Raw genomic sequence first — 20,134 nt, 5'->3', positions numbered from 1 at the left:
TTGTGCTGTCAAATAGTGAAGGGAGTGACTAATAAGTGTTGGCTGGGGTACCAGTCAGGCAGGATGCTTTGTCATGGACAGTGTGAAGCTTCTTAAGTGTTGCTGAAGTTGTATTCATCCAGGTAAGAGTGGAGTATTCCATCAGGCTCCTAAAATGTCTTGATGGACTAGCTTTTGGGGAGATTGGAGGGAGGTTACCTGCTGCAGAAGTCCCACCTTCTGACATGTCATTGTAACCAGTGTATTCATGTAGCTGGTCCAGTTCAATTTCTAGTCAATAGTAACCCCAGAATGTCAATAGTATGATTTCAGTTAATGCCTTTGAATGTCAAGGAGTCATGGTCAGACTCACCCTCACTGAAGATGTTCATTGTCTGGCACTTGTGTGGTGTGAATGTTAATTGTATTTTGGCAAAAGGGCTTTGGAGAGGCAATCTATACTTAATGATATAGTTCAGAAAGTGTGGAGAGAAGTCAGAATCTGGGGGTTCATGGGCATAGGTTTTGAATGTGGAAGGACACAGGGAGTCATTAGCAAGTACATGGGATCTTCGACTTTATAAATTGAGGTATTGAATACAAAAGCAGTTAATGACAGAAGTTATACAGAACCCTTACTAAACTTTGGCTTGGCCATAACTGAGTACTATGCCTTGTTTTGGTGAACACATTTTAGAAAGGATGTGAAAGTCCTTGAAGAACAGAGGAAGTTTGCCAGAATGGCTCCTGGGATGAGATAATTTAGCTACAAGGTTAGGCTAGAGAAAGTAGGGTTGTTCTACTTGGAGCAAAAGAGCTAGGTAGATCAAATGGAAATGCACATTATAAAAATAGAAATTGCTGGAAAGACTCAGTAGGTCTGGCACATCTTTGGAGAGAAAGCACAATTACTGCTTTGGGTCTTTCTTTAGAACATGTTCTGACCTGTTGAGTTTTTCCAGCAATTTCTGTTTTGGTTTCTGATTTCCAGCGCCTACAGTTCTTTTAATTTTTTTCATGTATGTGCAAGGTTATCAACCACCTGATGAAGGAGCGGCGCTCCAAAAGCTAGTGCTTCCGAATAAACCTTTTGGACTATAACCTGGTGTTGTGCAATTCTTAACTTTGTCCACTCCAGTCCAACACTGGCACCTCCAAATCGTGATTGACATACATATGGTTGATCAGAAAATCTATTCCCTTTGCTGTTTGTATAAGGATGAGTGGATACAGAATTAAGGTTTTTGGCAAGGGGTGGAAAGGATTGTAAGGAAGAACATTTTATACAACAAGTGACAAATACCTGGAATTCGGTGTCTATAAAGTGAAAACAGAGATTTTTTTTTTAATTGGACAGGCATTTAACAGAAATTAACTTCCAGGAAACAGCAATAGAGTGATAGGACCCGGTATTGTACTGGGGTGGACAAAGTTAAAAATCACACATGGCCAAGTTATAGTCCAACAGGTTTATTTGGAAGCACTAGCTTTCGGAGCACTGCAGGGAGCTACAGGGAGCTGACATGAACTCAGTTTACTGATTGGTCTCGTTCTTTGCCATGACTCTGTGAATGTATAAATACAAATGCTTAAAAGGTAATAGGGTAAATTCATAAGATAATTAAAAAGTCATATGCATTGCTTAAGTTTCTAAATCAAGGAACTGATAACAAAAAAAAAGCAGAGAACATGTTCTAAGTTTGTAAATCACTGATTAAGTTGCAGTTGGAGAATTGTGGATAATTACAGATACCATACTTTAGAAAGAATGCAAAGGCCTTAGAAAGACATTGTGGTTTACCAGGATATACCAAGGTTGAGGACTTCAGAATGTTAGGACTCCTTTGAACGGGGATCATTAACAGACACCTAGTAGAAACTTTCAACATTATTGGGATTATGATCTCAGAAAAGACAATTATCTTGGTCCTCAGTACCTCTGGATTACATAAGAAAATCATCCAGTGTTATCTAACTCTTCCAGTTCTAACTATGCATGTTGATGCCAGATAGGGTACCATCAGGCTTAACTATAATATTGCCATTATTTTAATGTGCTATCAGAATTTAGTACCAAAGTTCATATGTGAATATATGACAAGTTGAACAAAGCTCTGTACAGCAACCAGAACTGTGGAACTGTCCCCTAGGAAAATGTGAGAATCTGCAGGACAGTGTAAAATAGAATTAGATAAATTTAAAATAAAAAATGCAATATGTTTGATTTCCTCTAATCTATATCTCTGTATTCAGTACTAACTGTTCAGTTACTTCTACACTGTGGTGACCAAATCCAGTAACAGAAAATTGATAGTCAATCTCTTAGAGAGATGAAATCAGCCAATCAATGATGTTCAATACTTCTGAAAGTCTCAGAAGCAATTGGCAATAAAATATACCATCCCAGAGAGTTGCCTATTTTCTTGTTCTGTGTCAAGGAGCATGAGATCACATCTATAGCTATACGGGAATGATAAAGCAATTGAAAATGGAATCTCTCACTGAAAGGGTGAGTTAATCCTTTGTTTCTATTAAACCAGAAGAACTCAGGTTTTTATGTTAAAACTTTTATTCATGCATGGGAAATGTACACTTCAAAAAATGACATACTGTTCAAACCTTTATTAGAAGAACAAAGGTTTGAAGAGCAGTTTTACAGAGCTTCCTAACCACTATTCTTACAGATAATAATTTCCAGTCAAGAGGTTATACATTTACTCACCTATAATTCTACCCATACACGTGTTTGCATAGTTTATATTCCAAGTAAGTACATATGACTTTATTGTCCAATCGCATTAAACTAATACATATAACTATTATTATTCAATCATTATTTGTTCACATCTTCCAGCTGTCATTACATAACTGTGACTCCAGAAAATCGATACTAGTTATTTTCACTACTCATAATTACATTAGCTCCGCCAACTACTTATTAATATTGAATCAGTAAGCCATCTTTAACAATGGCAAAGATGGCTGTGAGTGCATGCAATGGGCTATCATGTCAAACCTGAGCTGATGGCTTTTCAATTGAAAAATATCTTCCATGAGTTCTGTTGTTAATCTTCTACAGGCTGTTTCCACCTGTACTGAAAATGTGTTGCTGGAAAAGTGCAGCAGGTCAGGCAGCATCCAGGGAACAGGAGAATCGAAGTTTCGGGCATAAGCCCTTCTTCAGGAAGCTCAGCTTTGACAAAGGGTCAGTTAGACTCGAAACGTCAGCTCTTTTCACTCCTTACAGAATCTGCAAGACTTGCTGAGATTTTCCAGCATTTTCTCTTTTTTGGTTTCAAACTCAACAAACATAGAGTAAATATTTGGTAGGGGCCCTAGGGTCAGAGATATGAGGGAATAGAAACGTATCTTCATAATAAGACTGTCTAAAGAGGAGTTCCAATTCTATTTCAGTTTAAAAATCTAAGATACTGCCTGTAAACTTGAGATTGTTCTTGTCTGCTGCTAAATTATTGTAAAGTGAACTCAGATAATGTCAGCGACTGAAAATTGCACTTGTAGAAATGAGATATTTTGAAGAAAAAGAAGGCACCACTGACCTGCAGTTCTTAAATATGTTATTGAACTATATGTAAGGAAGTAAAATTAATATTGTCACAATTTCATCCTAATGTCCAATGTTTCTAGGTTAAAATCTTTCTGATATAAAATTCCTAAACTGCCTAGAGGTCGCCCCAGAGGCTTTTATTTCTGCACATGAGCTATGGGCACTGCACAATAGGTCAGATTTCACTCAGTGTTCAAAACGTGCTGCATCAATGGGGTCTTAGGAGTTATTCTAAGTTGCCTCTCTGAAAGCTTTGTTTCAAGAAAGAGCAGGTTTTTTTTGCAAATCGATACGGTCAGATTCCTTATTTCTGTAACTGATAAAAGTACTTGAAATACCTCTGAAATACTGGAAATGTTGATTTAGAATAACTGACGAAGAGATGTAGGGTTCTCATCTTTCTATCAATTATTATCTTTAGCTGCATTGCTATACCATTTATTAGTTTAAGTGTATTTTTGCTCTACATATTAAAAACTATATCAAATTAGTTCTGGTCACCCTGCTACAGGAAAGATATTATTAAACTGGAAAGACTGCAGAAAAGATTTACAAGGATGCTACTGGGACACACTGGTTACAAAGGCTCTACAATGTCTCTTCTTCCTCAGACAGCTGAAGAAATTTGGCATGATGGCAAATACCCTTGCCAACATTTTGTCTGGATGTATCACTATCTGGTATGGCAACTGTACTATTCAAGATCAGAGACAGAGACAGTTACAGAGAGTGGTGAACTCGGCCCGGACAATCACAAAGGCCAATCTCATATCTACAGAATCCATCTACCAGGCCCGCTGTCAAGGAAAGGCCGCCAGCATTCTCAAAGATCCATCCCACTCCAGCAATGTTTTTCTACAACTTCTACATCGGGGAGAAGGTACAGAAGCCTGAACACACGCACCAACCAGTTTTGAAACAGTTTCTACCCTACTGTTGTTAGATACTGAATGGAATCACAAACTCTTAACATTCGCCTGTACCTGTGCTTTTGTTTTTGCTGCTGATTACCTATTATTTACTAATCTATGCTACTTAACTCTGTGACCTGCCTGTATTGCTCGCAAGACAAAGATTTCACTGTGCACGTGACAATAAATTCAATTCAATTCAATTCGAGTTATGGACAGGGTGAATAGGCTGCAACATTTTTCACTGAGATTGGGAGATTAAGGTGTGACTTTGTAGAGCTTTGTAAAATCATGACAGGGATAGATAAAGTGAATAGGATTGGAGAGTTCAAAACTAGAGTGCATAATTTTAAGGTGAGAGGAGAAAATTTTAAAAGGGACCTGAGGGACAACTTTCACACAGAGGATGGTTTGTATATGGAATGAACTGCCAGAGGAAGTGGTAGATGCAGGTACAGTTACAACATTTAAGATATTTGGACAAGTGCATGAATAGGAGAGGTTTGGAGGAATGTGTGTCAAACACAGGCAATTTGGACCAGTTTAGATTAGATTAGATTAGATTACATTACAGTGTGGAAACAGGCCCTTCGGCTCAACAAGTCCACACCGACCCGCCGAAGCGCAACCCACCCATACCCCTACATTTACCCCTTACCTAACACTACGGGCAATTTAGCATGGCCAATTCACCTAACCTGCACATCTTTGGACAGTGGGAGGAAACCGGAGCACCCGAAGGAAACCCACGCAGACACAGGGAGAACGTGCAAACTCCACACAGTCAGTCGCCTGAGGTGGGAATTGAACCCAGGTCTCTGGCGCTGTGAGGCAGCAGTGCTAACCACTGTGCCACCGTGCCGTAGTTTGGGAAACCACGGACAAGTTAAAACGAAGGGTCTGTTTCCTTGTTGTATGACTCTATCTAAAATAATTTAACCTTTGATTGCATTAATGGGGAACACAATTTAAGTTGACAAAACAAGCCTGTACAACTACTTCATTTTCATACTTAAAATGTCTCTGTGCTGTCAACAATAATTTTGGTTTGAAAGTCAGTTCCATAATAGACACCACAGTCCCCAAAAAGGAAAAGCAAATCCTGTTAGTTATTTCTCAGATCATCATTGCTTCAAACGAGTTTTGGAGTAGAATCTTGCTCACAACTAACTTTAACATGTCCAACTATAAGCATTTTATTTTATGGACATATCCTCAGTGCAGTTTCTTTTTCCATTGTCAACCTTTGAGAGCGGACATGATTTGGAAGCTGGATTTGAGAGAACAGAACGGTTCAGGGTGAAGCGGTGACTATGAGGAATAAATATAAAGATAAGATGTGGTAGTCAGCACGGAGGGAGGCAGAGGTTAAGGCTGGCCTTCAGTCAGAACTCCAGAGGTGCAGGCACGCTTGGTGAGCATTTCCAGCCGTGTTTTGTTTTTAATTGGAATGTCAGATTGCGGGCAGTTTCGGTACCTGTATTATATGTGTATATTGTTGTTGTTGTTGTTGTTGTCCAGGGTCACTCCAGTCAATGCGGATCGAGCTGTGCAGATGGTGAAGGGCTGTTGCTCTCCTCACGCTGATCGGGTGGGGGTGGGGGCGGTCCATCTCTCCCACCCCGGGGGTAGGGGGACTCGGCAGCTCCCCGCTGGCCCGGTGCTGCACCCTCCTCCTCGCCGGGACATTAGTCCCTCTTCCCCTCTCCTCCGCCGCCGGACCACCTCGAAGGCCACGCGCTACCATGGCAACCGACCGTCTCATGGTGACGTGGCCGCGGCGCTCGATTATCGCGTCATTTCCGCACAGGGCGGCAGCGAAAGGAAGATGGCGGCGGATAGCGAGGTGAGGGGGAGGTGCGGTCCCTGCCGAGTACTGCCTGGAGTCGGCTCTGGAGTGTGTGGAAGGAGGAGGAGGAGACGCTAATGGAGTAGTGATGTTGAGTTCTGATGAGGAGTAACCGGAGCTGAAGCATTAACTCGGCTTTTCTCTCCACGGCTTCTGCCAGACCTGCTGAGTTTCTCCAGCGTCCTCTGTGTTTGTTTCAGATCCCTGTATCCCTGATGAAGGGCTTTTGCCCGAAACGTCGATTTTACTGCTCCTCGGATGCTGCCTAAACTGCTGTGCTCTTCCAGCACCACTAACTCCAGAGTCTGGTTTCCAACATCTGCAGTCATTGTTTTTACCTTGTTTCAGATCCGCCCCTCCCATCCGCAGTTCTTTCTGAGTTTAGAACAATGGCGTGTCCGATAGCGGCGGTGATCCTCATGGCCTAATAAATACACTAATATTTACAAAAATAGGCTTGTTGTTTAGATTAGATTTCCTACAGTGTAGAAACAGGCCCATCAGCCCAACAAGTCCACCCGACCCTCTGAAGAGTAACCCACCCAGACCCATTTCCCTCTGACGAATGCACCTATCACTACGGGCCATTTAGCATGGCCAATTCACCTGACCTGCACATCTTTGGATTGTGGGAGGAACCAGAGCGCTTGGAGGAAACCCACACAGACTCGGGGAGAATGTGCAAACTCCACACAGATAATCACCCGAGGCTGGAATTGAACCTGGGACCCTGGCGCTTTGAGGTAGAAGTGCTAGCCGTTGTGCTGCCCCGTGGTGAAAGAATACTAATTACCAGAATGTGTCAGGAAAAGAAAAGAAACTCCAATCATTATACTATTAATTAAAATATCCAGGCTGATATTGAATACACAATAAAGCCTGTTTGACTGCATTGCTGATTTTTTTTCCTTTACAATACCTTTGATTGATAAGCTGCATTCTACAGGTCTCAAATATGGGCATTAGGCTTGAATGCTTAATAATGATATGAGCTTTACTGACTTTAATGGTTCTCCACTGATGTGTGTCAACAAATTCCATTTGTATAGTACCTCAGACAATGCAGGTTTGAGTGCCAGCTATGTAATCTCAGGTTAAAGGGTCAGCCACCTAGACTGAGATGAAGAATGACTACTTCGTGTAGAGAATTCTGAGTTCTTGGAATTTTGTACCTGTGACTGCTGTAGTTGTTTACATTAAGTATATTCAAGCCTGACGTGTAGCTTTTTGGTTTCTTAAGGGAGTAATTAAAACTGGATACTGGCAGGAAATTGGAGTTGACACCAAAGATTTGCCTGAATCTTATTCTGCAGGGTCAATGATCTGCATGACATACTACTTCCTTTATTTTTTGTAACTCTGTGGATTCACAGAGGTATGACAGACCCCGTTAAGTACATACAATTGTCCTTTTCTGACTTTTTCTGTGAACTTCTGTTCTTTGTACTGGCCTGTAGAATCCTGGCCTTTCTTACCCCGGGCACTACCTGTGTTCTATAACCACTGACTTTCAGTGAACACAATGAGTTTACTTTCTTATCCAAGGTTTTCTCTGCATCAAACTACATTTGGAAGCTATCTTATTTTAGAAATAAGTTTGAATTTCTGCCTGAATTTTGTTTTTTTTTAATATCTGCAGGTCCAGGACATTCCTTGTAGCAGTGGAGAGCCTACAATTTCAGCAGCAGAGAAACGGGAGGAAAGACTGAAGAGATTCAGAGATCTGCATCTTAAGCGGGTGAGAAATCACTGACTACATTATGTAGTATCTTGTATACCTCAATGACTGAGCTGGTTTTTAATGGAAAAAGCAACCAGTAGCTACTAAATGTATTAAATCAATGCAAATCAGCTAATAAGAGAAATATGTATGAATTTAATTGTATATAAAATTCCTTTGATTACTGAGAGGTAAGTTATATTGGGACCGTCTTCTTGTCATGTTAACTCGTTAAAGTATATGGTACTTCTTAATTGATCATTGTCATATTGTTTGTGCATTGTTGCTGATTTATGTTCAGCATAGGTAATGTAGATCACGTGGTTGTTAGCAGAAGATATTCCCCAATCTGCTGTGCAGTAGTTTGTTTTGAAATTGGGAAGGCTGTTGCTAGTAACTCAAACATTTTGGGATCCTATTGGTAAGATGATCACAAACCTAAAACCTTTGCCCCCTGAAGCTGATGGATTTGCATCCTTGGGTTTTAGCATAAGTATCTACAGAGGTAGTGGATGTGTTGGTAGTCATAGAGGCTTGCAAGACTGCCAGTGTAACATCTTTATTCAGAAAGGGAGAAGCACAAACACTAGGTATTTATAGGTCAGTTAGCTTAACATCTGTCATTGGGAAACTGTTGGACCCTATTATGAAGAGTGTTATATCAGGGCATTTCGAAATGCACAGTATAAGTAAGCAGAATCAACTTGGTTTAGAAAGGGACAATCATGCCAGACAATGTTGTTGCAATTCTTTGAAGAGTTAACAAAGAGAATGGATAAAGGAAAACCATGCATTAATATGTTGGCATTTCCAAAGGGCGTTCAATACAGTACCACCCATAAGCCCACTTAACAAGCTAAGAACCCACACATTGCAGGTAGTACATTAACATGGGTAAAGGCTCCTGTGACACAGCAATAATGTCCTAACATCTGACCTCTGAACTGTGATTAAAAATGTTTATTAGCATTAATATTTTTAGAGGATTGGCTGCCTAATAGAAGGCAGTGAATTGGGATAAACATGACATTTTCAGGATGGATACCTGTAACTACTGGACTGCCATACTGATTGTTGCTGGGGTCACAATTATTTACAATATATATTTATGACTTGGTGGAAAGTGAATGTGCAGTCACCAAATTTGCAGAGGACCCAAAAATAGGTGGGAAGGTAAGTCATGAGGGTGATAAACTGCCTGTTTGCCCCGTAGACTATGTGAGTGGGCAAAAACATGGTGGATGGAATATAATGTGGGAAAATGTAAGATTATGCACTTTATCAGGAAGAATGGAAGAGCTGAATTTGTTTAAATGGCGAAAGACTACAGAAACCTGCAGCAAGGAGGGATTGAAATTTAGCAGGTAATAAAGAATGCCAATGGACTGTTGGCCTTTATTTCAAAAGGAAGGGGGTATAAAGTAGTAGGATCTTCCTAAAACTTTACAGAGGACTAGTCCGATTGCACCTGAAAACTGTGAGCAGTTTTGGTCCCCTTATATAAGGAAAAGATACTGGCTTTGGAGGCAGTCCAGGGAAAGTTCATTACGTAGGGTGTGGAGGGATTTTCTTAGGAGGAAAGTTTGGGTAAGTTGGACTTGCACTCATTGGAGTTTAGGAGATTGAGAGGAGAATTTTTTGAAAAATATAAAATTGTTAGGGGGCTTGCAAGATCAATATAGAAAGGTTTTTGCTCTGAGTCTAGTACCAGAGGTCATAATCTCAGTATAAGGAATAGCCCATTCAAGAAGAAATGAGGAAGACTTTTTTTTTCCCTCTGTGGGTTATGAATCTATGAAATATTATTATCACAATTGTTGCAGCTGGGTCATTAATTTATATTCAAGGCTGAAATAGGCAGATTTTCAATTAGTAAGGGAATCGTATGTTATGGAGAAAAGCCAGGCAAGAGAAGTTGAGAGTTGTGATCTCATTCAGTGGCGGAGCTGATTTAATGGCTTGAAAGACCTACCTCAGCTCTACCATCTTATGGTCTTCTGTTTAATCTGCAGACTCTACTGTATGTGATGCAGTTGATGCTTGGAGTCTCGGTAGATGATTTGGGACTGGGAGGTTTGTGTGTTCTCTGATGTCTTGCCTTTGGCTTTGTAGGTTCCTGATAAAGTCTCTAAATCAGTTCACTGGATTTCAACATGAATATTCTTCACTCTAGTTGGTCACAAATCGGGGGCTCCCATTGTAAATGGAGCTGTTTGACCTCTTCAGTGATTATTTGAAGATATTCCCAAAGCTTTTCTGTTGTCCTTCTGGTAACTACCTGCTGTGATCAAATTGCAAGTAGTTTAATATTGTTGTGACTGCTACCTCCTTTTAAGTATGAATTTGGAAAATTATCGTGTTATGACAGTGCACAGGTTCTTTAAAAATTCTTGCTGCAAAAGTCTTTGTTCCTTTATTCCCAGAATGAATCTCGGAAATTGAATCATCAGGCAGTGGCAGAGGAGGACAGAATCCTGAAATTACCAGCTAACTGGGAGTCTAAAAAAGCACGATTGGAATGGGAGCTGAAAGTGGAAGAGAAAAAAAAGGTGTCCACAATATTTTTATCTCTCATTGAGTATCTGAACTGTCAAGTTCTGTGTTGCAGAACAGAGATCTCAGAGTGCAGGTTCATAATTCCTTGAAAGTAGAGTTGCAGGTAGATAGGATAGTGATGGAGGTGTTTGGTATGCTTTCCTTTATTGGTCAGAGTATTGAGTATAGGAGTTGGGAGGTCATGTTGCGGCTGTATAGGACATTGTTAGGCCACGTTTGGAATATTGCGTGCAATTCTGGACTCCTTCCTGTCGGAAGGTTGTTGTGAAACTTGAAAGAGTTCAGAAACGATTTACAAGAACGTTGCCAGGGTTGGAGGATTTGAGCTATAGGGAGAGGCTAAATAGGCTGGGGCTGTTTTCCCTGGAGTGTCGGAGGCTGAGGGGTGACCTCATAGAGGTTTATAAAATCATGAGGAGCATGGATAGGATAAATAGACAAGGTCTTTTCTCTGGCGTGTGGAGTCCAGAACTAGCAGGCTTAGGTTCAGGGTGAGAGGGAAAGATATAGAAGGGACCTAAGGGACAACCTTTACACGCAGAGGGTGGTGCAGGCATGGAATGAGCTGTCAGAGTAAGTGGTGGAGGCTGGTACAATTACAGTATTTAAAAGGCATCTGGATGGGTTTATGAATAGGAAGAGTTTAGAGGGATATGGGCCAAGTGCTGACAAATGGTACTAGATTAGGTTGGGATATCTGATTGGCGTGGACAAGTTGGACTAAAGGGTCTGTTCCGTACTTTACATCTCTATGACTCTAAGTCCTTTGTAGCAATTCACAAATTGGAGGCTAAGGACTAAAGTTTTTTTAATTTTCAAAACAAAGTTCCCTTTGATCTTGTGATACAAAGCATCTCACCATTTGGAAAAATATTGTTTGAATTTTTAACTCAGAATTATGAAATTTGTACCATCTTCAGTTTACCAGTCACTAAACCAGCATTTATGCTAACCTTAAGCATTCCTTGAAAGTATGAGATTATAAAGTATATCAATATTTTGGGTTGTTAGCTACTTAAATGGCAAGTAAATGACATTGCCCAAGAAAAGCAGAGCTTTTTGTCAATATGGCTTTCACATTTGCCAATATAGCAATCACAAATACAAAGAAATCCATTTTGTGTGAAAGTTTGGACCCATTCCTCCGGAAGTATAATATGGGACTCTAAATGCAATTCTCTTACTTCTAATACAGAAATTACATAAAAATATAAATTGTATGTTTGTGGGGCAGGAATTGTATTGTTATTGCTATTTGTGTTTAATCAGCTCACTCAAATACATCTCTAAATATCTCATTATGAAGTAAACTGAAATGGGAATCTTGGAAGTAATCAAACTATGAAGTGCAGTTGGGTATTTAATCTGCTAAAGGTCTGTTTTACAGTATCAGCAATCCGGATGTTTATAGTAGAATGAGTACTATTGTTGCATGTAACTGGAGAAACGCCACAGTGAAAATAGGTCTAGGGATGCCACCATGCAATCTGTCCGATGCAATCTTTCTCAGCAAGTGTATAAAATTAAATCTTAAAATTGATTCCCACAGAGGGACGTCATTTAGCCTGATATTATTTTCACAACAAAGAGCAGTAAATACATTTTTAACTCTTGCGTAAAACTAAATGTTTCTTGCCTTTAAGTTATTGGAGCATATTTGTTTGGTCTTTGACAAACTGAAAAGTGCCTCAGCATGAAACAGTTATGTATAATGATTCTAGAGCAGTGATTTCCATCTCTATTTCCTGCTTAACCTTATAGGAGTGTCTGGAAAAGGGAGAAAATTATGAACGAGTTAAACTATTGGAAATAAGTGCTGATGATGCAGAGCGATGGGAAAGAAAGAAAAAAAAGAAAAATTCCGATCCAGGTTTTTCAGGTACTTGGCTTCAGTAACTATTCACTGCTTGAAATAGTGTCATTTGTCCATTAATAACTCTGCAAAAATATTTTGATTTTTATCAAACTTAACATACTATGGTTTTCAAGGAGTTGTTTGATGACCACCTGGTACTATAGCAGCATGTCCTTGCCCACTTTTTCTAGACAGCATGCTCCAAAGGATCAGACTGGAAAAACATTGGTACAGCCCAGAATAAATTAGTGATTCCGACAGTGTATTACTGTTTTAAAAATAATTCAATTCACTTTAGAGTGCAGGAAGTTTTTTAAAAAAAATTCTGCCACTTTTTGTCTCTTAAAGGCCTTCTCACTTTGCTGGTGTGTGGCTTTGTGGCTATTCTCACTTAGTGGTTATTATTCATGTGTGAACTTTAACAATGAGTATTTTCAGAACCTATCTGTCCCCCAGTGCACCCATGTGCCTGCATCAAATAAAGTCGGATCTGCTATTATGCACATTTCGCAGTTGAAGAATTTAGACCATTATTTGCAGAAGGTGAACTTTCCTTATCTGTATTGGCTACAGTGTGATTCCGGCTCCATAGCTTTAAATGGTACTGCTAATACACAATTTTCATATAATGCGGGATCTCACGGGAACAGAGCTATTGCGTTATGTCAGAATAGACTGTAGGAGCCACTGGACTTGAATCTGAAAGAGAAACTCTACCTTGCTTTATTCTCCCTCTATTGCTATTTCCTTTGAGATGTTGAAGCTAATGGTAACAGGGGTATTGCTACACTGATTGAGATCAGCTAACCCAGCGCAAATTATTAACTTGGGTTTGTATGGTTCAACCACTTTTAGAGAAAATCTTCAAACATCCTAATTAGTAACTTTTCTGCTGGAATTCAGTGTAAGAATGGAAAGAACTGTTTCTATAAAACACCTGATTTGATATCTGTATTAGACTCATTGTTACTGAAATTTCTGCAAGCATCATTCAGTAGCTAAAAGCACAGGCAACAAACCTGTTCTTAGTCTTCTGCCTTTACTACTTCATAAACAGCTGCTATGATCTGGATAAAGATCTGCACGGTAAACTCAACAGCAACAATTTGTATTTACGTAGCACCTTTAATAAAATGTGCTTCACAGATGAATTATAAAACAAAATACAGCACTAACCAAAATATAACCAAATGAAATGAGGGAACATGGTGGCATGTTAATGAATGGATAATTGGGTGAGAACTGGATATTATAAGTAATTAGTGGATGAGAGTTTTGTTTGGAGAGGGAATAATGTGATCTGTATGGATTTCAGTAAGGCGTTCGACAAGATTCCCCATGGGAGACTGGTTAGCAAGGTTAAATCTCATTTAATACAGGGAAAGCTATTCAGAATACAGAACTGGCTCAAAGGTAGAAGGCAGAGGATGGTGATGGAGGGTTGTTTTTCAGACTGGAGGCCTGTGACCAGTGGAGTGCCACAAGGATCAGAGCTGAGTCCACTACTTTTCGTCATTTATATAAGTGATTTGTATATGAACATAGGAGTTATAATTAGTAAGTTTGTAGATGACACCAAAATTAGAGGTGTAGTGGATAGCGAAGAAGGTTACCTCCGATTACAACAGGGCCTTGATCAGATGAGCTAATAGGCTAAGGAGTGGCAGTTGGAGTTTAATTCAGATAAATGCTGCATTTTGGGAAAACAAACCTTAGCAGGATTTATACACTTAATGGTAAGGTCCTAGGGAGTGTTGCTGAACAAAGAGACCTTGGAGTGCAGGTTCATAGCTCCTTGAAAGTGGAGTCGCAGGTAGATAGGATAGTGACGGCGACATTTAGTATGCTTTCGTTTATTGGTCAGAGTATTGAGTACAGGAGTTGGGAGGTCATGTTGCGGCTGTACAGGATGTTGGTTAGGCCACTTTTTGAATATTGCATGCAATTCTGGTCTCCTTCCTATCGGAAGGATGTTGTGAAACTTGAAAGGGTTCAGAAAAGATTTTGAGTAATTAGTGGATTAGAGTTTTGTTTTGAGAGAGAATAATGTGATCTGTATGGACTTCAGTAAGGCTTTCGAGAAGGTTCCCCATGGGAGACTGGTTAGCCAGGTTAGATCTCATGGAATACAGGGAGAACTATTCAGAATACAGAACTGGCTCAAAGTTAGAAGACAGAGGGTGGTGGTGGAATGTTGTTTTTCAGACTGGAGGCCTGTGACCAGTGGAGTGCCAGGGTTGGAGGATTTGCAATACAGGGAGAGGCTGAATAGGCTGGGGCTGTTTTCCTTGGAGTGTCAGAGCCCTTATAGAGGTTTACAAAATCATGAAGAGCATGGATAGGGTAAATAGATAAGGTCTTTTCCCTGGGGTCGGGGAGTCCAGAACTAGAGAGCATAGAATTAGGGTGAGAGGGGAAAGATATAAAAGGGACCTAAGGGCCAACATTTTCACGCAGAGGGTGGTACGTGTATGGACTGAGCTGCCAGGGGAAGTGGTGGAGGTGAGTACAATTGCAATATTTAAAATGCATTTGAATGGGTATATGAATAGGAAGGGTTTAGAGGGATATGGGCCAAGTGCGGGTAAATGGTACTAGATTAGTTTGGGATATCTGATCAGCATGTACGAGTTGGACCAAAGGGTCTGTTTCCATGCTGTACATTTCTAAGACTCTTAAAGGTATAGTCACAGGATCCCTGTCTAACCAAACTTTTAACTCTATAACATGCCATCTGAAATGGCCTAGCAAGCAACTTATTGTAGAGATATTCAGGAATATCACTTAAAGGCATGTGATTCATTACCAAATACTCTGATGCGGCCTTAAATATAACTTGTATTTTCAAACTCTTGAGAGCATGTTGAGGTTGTACAAGACATTGGTGAGGCCTCTTCTGGAGTACTGTGACCAGTTCTGGTCTCCCTGTTAGAAGAATGATATTATTATGCGAGGGAGGGTTAAGAAGAGATTTGCCAGCATGTTGCCGGATATGAGGGTTTAAAGTTGCAAAGAAAGGCTGGGTAGGCTGGGACTTTTTTCAGTGGAGTATAGGAGGTTGAGAGGTGACCTTTATAGAGGTTTATAAAATCATGAGTATGGATAGAGTTAATGGTGGGTCTCTTTTCCCTAGGATGGGGGATTTCAAGACTGAGGGCATATTTTTAAGGTGAGAAGAGAGAGATTTAAAAAAGACATGAGGGACAGATTTTTTGCACTGAAACCAGTTCGCAGTGGAATGAACTTCATGAGGAAGCAGTACATGCAGGCACAGATGTAATTACACTGTTACAATTACACAGTTACAAGACATTTGGATAAGTACATAAATAGGAAAGGTTTGGAGGGATATGCACCAGAAGCAGATTGGTGGGACTAGTTTAGTTTGAGATTATGTTGGGCATGGACTGGTTGGACCAAAGTATCTGCTTCTGTACTGTATGAGTCTCCTGATTGTATAAATGATTGTTGAATCCATCACAGTTGTGCTGTACTTCCTTTTATTGTAAAACAAAGAATTCTGGGGTGACAATTTTATTTCAGTCTTACATTTCAGGAACACTCTGAGGTTTACCAGGCTGAGCCTTTTTCATTTGTAAACAAAGAAGTGTGAGATTTTGTAATGTTTTGTTTAATTACATTATCACAAACTTGGTTCATTTATGATCTAGGTGCTGGTTAGACAATGTTTATATTTTTATTCCAGACTTTGCAGCTGCTCAGTTCCGCCAATATCAGAGATTAGTGAAGCAGATTAAACCAGACTTGGAGGCATATGACCAGCAGAAGGATGATGCGTGAGTCACTTTTTAAATTTGTTCACTGACCAGGGAAGAAAAGAAGAAAATAAAGGCAAATGTGATATAGAACCACTAACCATAAAGATAAGACTTATCATTATAACACTTAAACAAGATATACCTTATTGAATTTGTTGTAACTGGAGTTTAAAAGTGTACTAACTTATTTATAGATAAATACCCTCAATGATCATGAAAAGCTAATTTTTATATTTTGTGGAATGTCAAATTTCTCTTGTCCAAGAAGTTATAACATCTAATGGGCAATTACCTGGCATTTGGAATGTACCAACATGGTCCCGTGTGACTCCACATGATTCTAATTTAGTTGCGTTGATAAATTACCAGGATTAAACCCTGCTCTAACTCCTAGTTAATTATAAAATTAATCCCTCATCACTCTGACATCCCCCTCAACTACCTGCCAGAAAACCAACAAACCCACAGGAAGCTGATGCCGCAGCCCACATATTTCCCCACCAACATCACCCCCGTCCAAATGCTGCCCCCCAACAACATCTGATACACTCTGCCCTGTCACCCACCTGGCATATTTTATCATGACCCACTTAGCTACCTGTTACCCTACCCCTGGCTCAACTCCATCTTATATCCTCATTTACGTTACAAACTTTCAATTTCAAAGTAGTTCTCATGAACTTACTAATATTTGTTGTTGACCAAATGCTGTGCACAAAGTCGATAAATCTGCATCTATACTAGACTTTAAAGAACTCTCCGCAGGTTACATTCAAAATCGTTATTGTTTGCCTGAGACCTTCAGTTCTTTAGTGACTAAGAAAGCTATAACTTGCTTCCATTGACACAGTGACTTGGATGTTCTTAAATTTTACCGATGGGATGTGGGTGTCACTGGCTGACCAACATTTATTGCTTGCCCCTAGTTGCTCTTGAGAAGGTGGTGGTGAGCTGCCTTCTTGATCAGTTGTAGTCAGTGTGCTGTAAGTACACCCTCAATGCCTTAGGGAGGGAATTCCTCAATCTTGACCCAGAGACAGAGAAGGAATGATAACATATTTCTAAGTCACAATAATGAGTGGTTTGGAAGGGAACTTGCAGATGGTGGCATTTCTGTGCATCTGCTGCCCTACTGGAAAGAAGTGGTCGTGGGTTTGGATAACTAGAAATACTGATATTAAAGAAGTGGTGTTGTGCAGTAAAGGTACTAATTTGAATGCAGTTGTTTTGTGGGTTTCTGCTAGGCTTGAATTAATGTGATAATTGCAAAACCTTTCTATTTAGGAAGTACTTTTCCTTTCTCATGAACAGTTCACATTTCACTTGGTTTTCAAACAGTGGAAGAACTGATATCATTAGTTGCTTTTTTAAAATTATTATTGATGTTAAATCACATTTCTCATTGTATTAAGGGGATTGCTTTTGTATTTCTTTCCAACAGTGGGGAGGAGTTCTACGCAACTGCAAACAGTCTAATACATGGAACTCATGTTCCATCCAAAGCAGGTGTGGACAGGCTGGTGGCAGATGTTGAAAAGCAGTGAGTGTTTTTATAACTTTAGTGCCTAATCTGTGTTTGTAAAATGTAACTAATACAGAAGGAATTAATTTTGCAGAACTGGAAAGACAGAATAGTAGCATACATAACTGATATAAACTAATAGTTATGGTTTAGTTGTGATAATGCTGTGTTAGGAACTTATAAGGTGCTGATGAATGTGTTGAACTATCTTGTGTTTTAACCAACTTGTACCTAACTGTAAATTTCAATAGGTGTGACGAGACAATGATTATAGATAATCTAGGTGTGGCCTATAATAGTTTGCACTGTTCTCTAAGATGCTGCCAGGGATTGGTGACTTTTTTTTAAATTACTTATCCTACCTGATGTGTCTGTGTTTAGCTGGAAGACTCCCAGTTTCCATGTTGCTCTGATCTGTGGATTGGTGAGGAATGTGCATCAAATTACTGGACAGACCCTATGGGGATGTTGGCTGGTTCTGAATATTAAAGTTGTTTCCCGGTGCCAAGGCTGGCATCCAGAGCTCTAGAAGGAGCTAATTCCTCCTCTCGTCTCAATGACAGCTGTCGGGAAACAAATCCCTTGAATACATTATTCAAGCATGTCTTTTCCGGCCAGGAAACCCAACACAGTGAGTCTCCATGAGGCTGTTGCTGAACTGGAACAAATAAGCTTGTTCTTTTACAGTCGTGATAGGAGTACTTTTCTGAAAGTACTCCCCACCCCCATTCCAATGAAATTTCCCTGTAAAATTCTAATTACAGCCATTGAATGAAAACGCTTCAGGAGCTAACCAGACTGTCAGAATACAAGGCAGTCAGACAGGTTGCACAAAGTATTTCCGAGTGTCAGTACCTCACTTACAATGTCTCCTTTGGGAGCCATTGGAGAAACTGCATTCCATTGAGATACTAAGAGCTGCAGTTCCTATGTATGTCGAATGTGTTGAGTAGTCATGAAATAGTATTGTCTGTAAATACACATCTTTCTACCAAGAATACTGTCAGTAGTGTTGGCATCAATGAGACCTTTCAAATCAGCACAGATGACAGAAGTTTCTCCTGGACAGTTTTTTGGTATATCATTCTGCTTTGTGTTGTTATTTGCAGTAGTATAAAATGTACCTCATTTTTCTTCCCAGAATTGAGAAGCGTGCCAAATACAGCAGACGTCGTCGTTACAATGATGATGCTGACATTGACTATATTAATGAGAGGAATGCCAATTTTAATAAGAAGGCAGAACGATTCTATGGAAAATACACTGCAGAGATCAAGCAGAATTTGGAGAGAGGAACTGCTGTCTGAAAAGATTCAAATTGCTTACGCTTGTATGCTGTGTAGAGATTATGATTTTATCCTGGACTGATGTACAAATTCAACCTTTTACTGGTGTTACAAAATATTTAATGCAATGAACATCACTCGTGATCTCTAACAGAGTGTCTGTATGTCATATCATTTACTGGAATATGCTTTTCTGATGACTGCAAATGTTGAGAATGTCATCCTAGATTATGTCTCCATGCAGAGTGTTTTTTGTGACTTGTTTTGGATTATCAAGCAATCAAGATTGTTTGACTTTTGTTATCTATTCGTTATTCAAAAGGAATTTGGTATGATGTCTAAGATGATTTTGTCAAAGTCTTAGTCATTTTTTGCTTCTTATGAAGATTGAGGATACATTGTTGAATAAAGCTTGCTTTTATCAGTCATGGAACTATTTTAATTGCAAGCGTTGACAAAATATTGGTGAATACAAATGTAAAGCTTCTGTAAATATATTCAACAGAAAACAATTGGCACTGGACACCAATCTTTGCTGTCGAAAATTTGTTTTTCTGTAAAATTTATTCAATGTAAATATCCTTGTAATAGTGTATGGATAAGTTGTACAGATTAAATAAGCTTCACATTAACTTAGTACATGTTCCTAAGTTATTTTCAAATTTTGAAAGGGATTCAAATAAATTTTCTATAGAGTTCTTTGGAAGAGACTTATATTTTAATCATTTGTGGGGTATGCAAGGACAGTCCACCCGAATTACCCTCAAAAAGGTAATGATGAGCTTTCATCGCTGTCTGTGTAGGATGGGTATTAGCAAGTTTCGAGAAGATTTGTAGCTCAGGTTGAGGTCTGGATGTAGGTGTGCTCGTTGAGCTGGAAGGTTTGTTTTCAGATGTTTTGTCACCATACCACATAAAATCATGGGTATGGTTATGCCCACTATTGGGGAGGGTGTTCCAGAGTTTTGATCTGGTGACCATGAATGAGCAGCAACATAATTTCAAGTCAGGGCAATTTGTAACTTTCAAGTAATGGTGTTCCTATGTTTCAGCTTCCCTTGTCCCTCTTTTTAGGACTTTGCCTAAAATGCAAACTTTTCAAGACAGCA

General features: G+C 39.6%; 1 protein-coding gene and 1 long non-coding RNA gene across 3 annotated transcripts in view; one reads left to right on the top strand and one right to left on the bottom strand.

Moving 5' to 3' along the window:
• The window catches only part of LOC122563646 (uncharacterized), a 50,159-nt gene extending 44,026 nt beyond the window's left edge, over nt 1–6,133 (bottom strand). Inside the window, exon 1 of the long non-coding RNA XR_006315680.2 lies at nt 5,936–6,133. This is a non-coding gene — a long non-coding RNA (uncharacterized LOC122563646). The remainder of the gene's footprint in view (nt 1–5,935) is intronic.
• Nucleotides 6,134–6,270: 137 nt separating this feature from the next.
• On the top strand, nt 6,271–19,657 carry syf2 (SYF2 pre-mRNA-splicing factor). 2 transcript variants are annotated; one of them, XM_043717651.2, is made up of 7 exons: nt 6,271–6,304; nt 7,947–8,045; nt 10,451–10,576; nt 12,345–12,462; nt 16,145–16,235; nt 17,659–17,757; nt 18,881–19,657. In XM_043717651.2, exons 1-7 carry the CDS (start codon nt 6,287–6,289, stop codon nt 19,044–19,046), a joined length of 717 nt encoding a protein of 238 aa, XP_043573586.2. In that variant the 5' UTR covers nt 6,271–6,286; the 3' UTR covers nt 19,047–19,657. The 2 variants fall into 2 exon arrangements, with proteins under 2 accessions (XP_043573586.2, XP_087832956.1); XM_087976830.1 differs by lacking the exon at nt 6,271–6,304 and adding an exon at nt 6,970–7,050.
• The last annotated feature ends 477 nt before the right edge of the window (nt 19,658–20,134 follow it).

This window comes from Chiloscyllium plagiosum, unplaced genomic scaffold (genome assembly GCF_037043375.1).
Source record: "Chiloscyllium plagiosum isolate Xiang-an unplaced genomic scaffold, Cpla_swu_hap1 HiC_scaffold_30, whole genome shotgun sequence".
Taxonomy (NCBI): Eukaryota; Metazoa; Chordata; class Chondrichthyes; order Orectolobiformes; family Hemiscylliidae; genus Chiloscyllium; species Chiloscyllium plagiosum.
The sequence above is the reverse complement of the archived record's forward strand: the minus strand, read 5'-3'. Positions and strand labels throughout refer to the sequence as shown.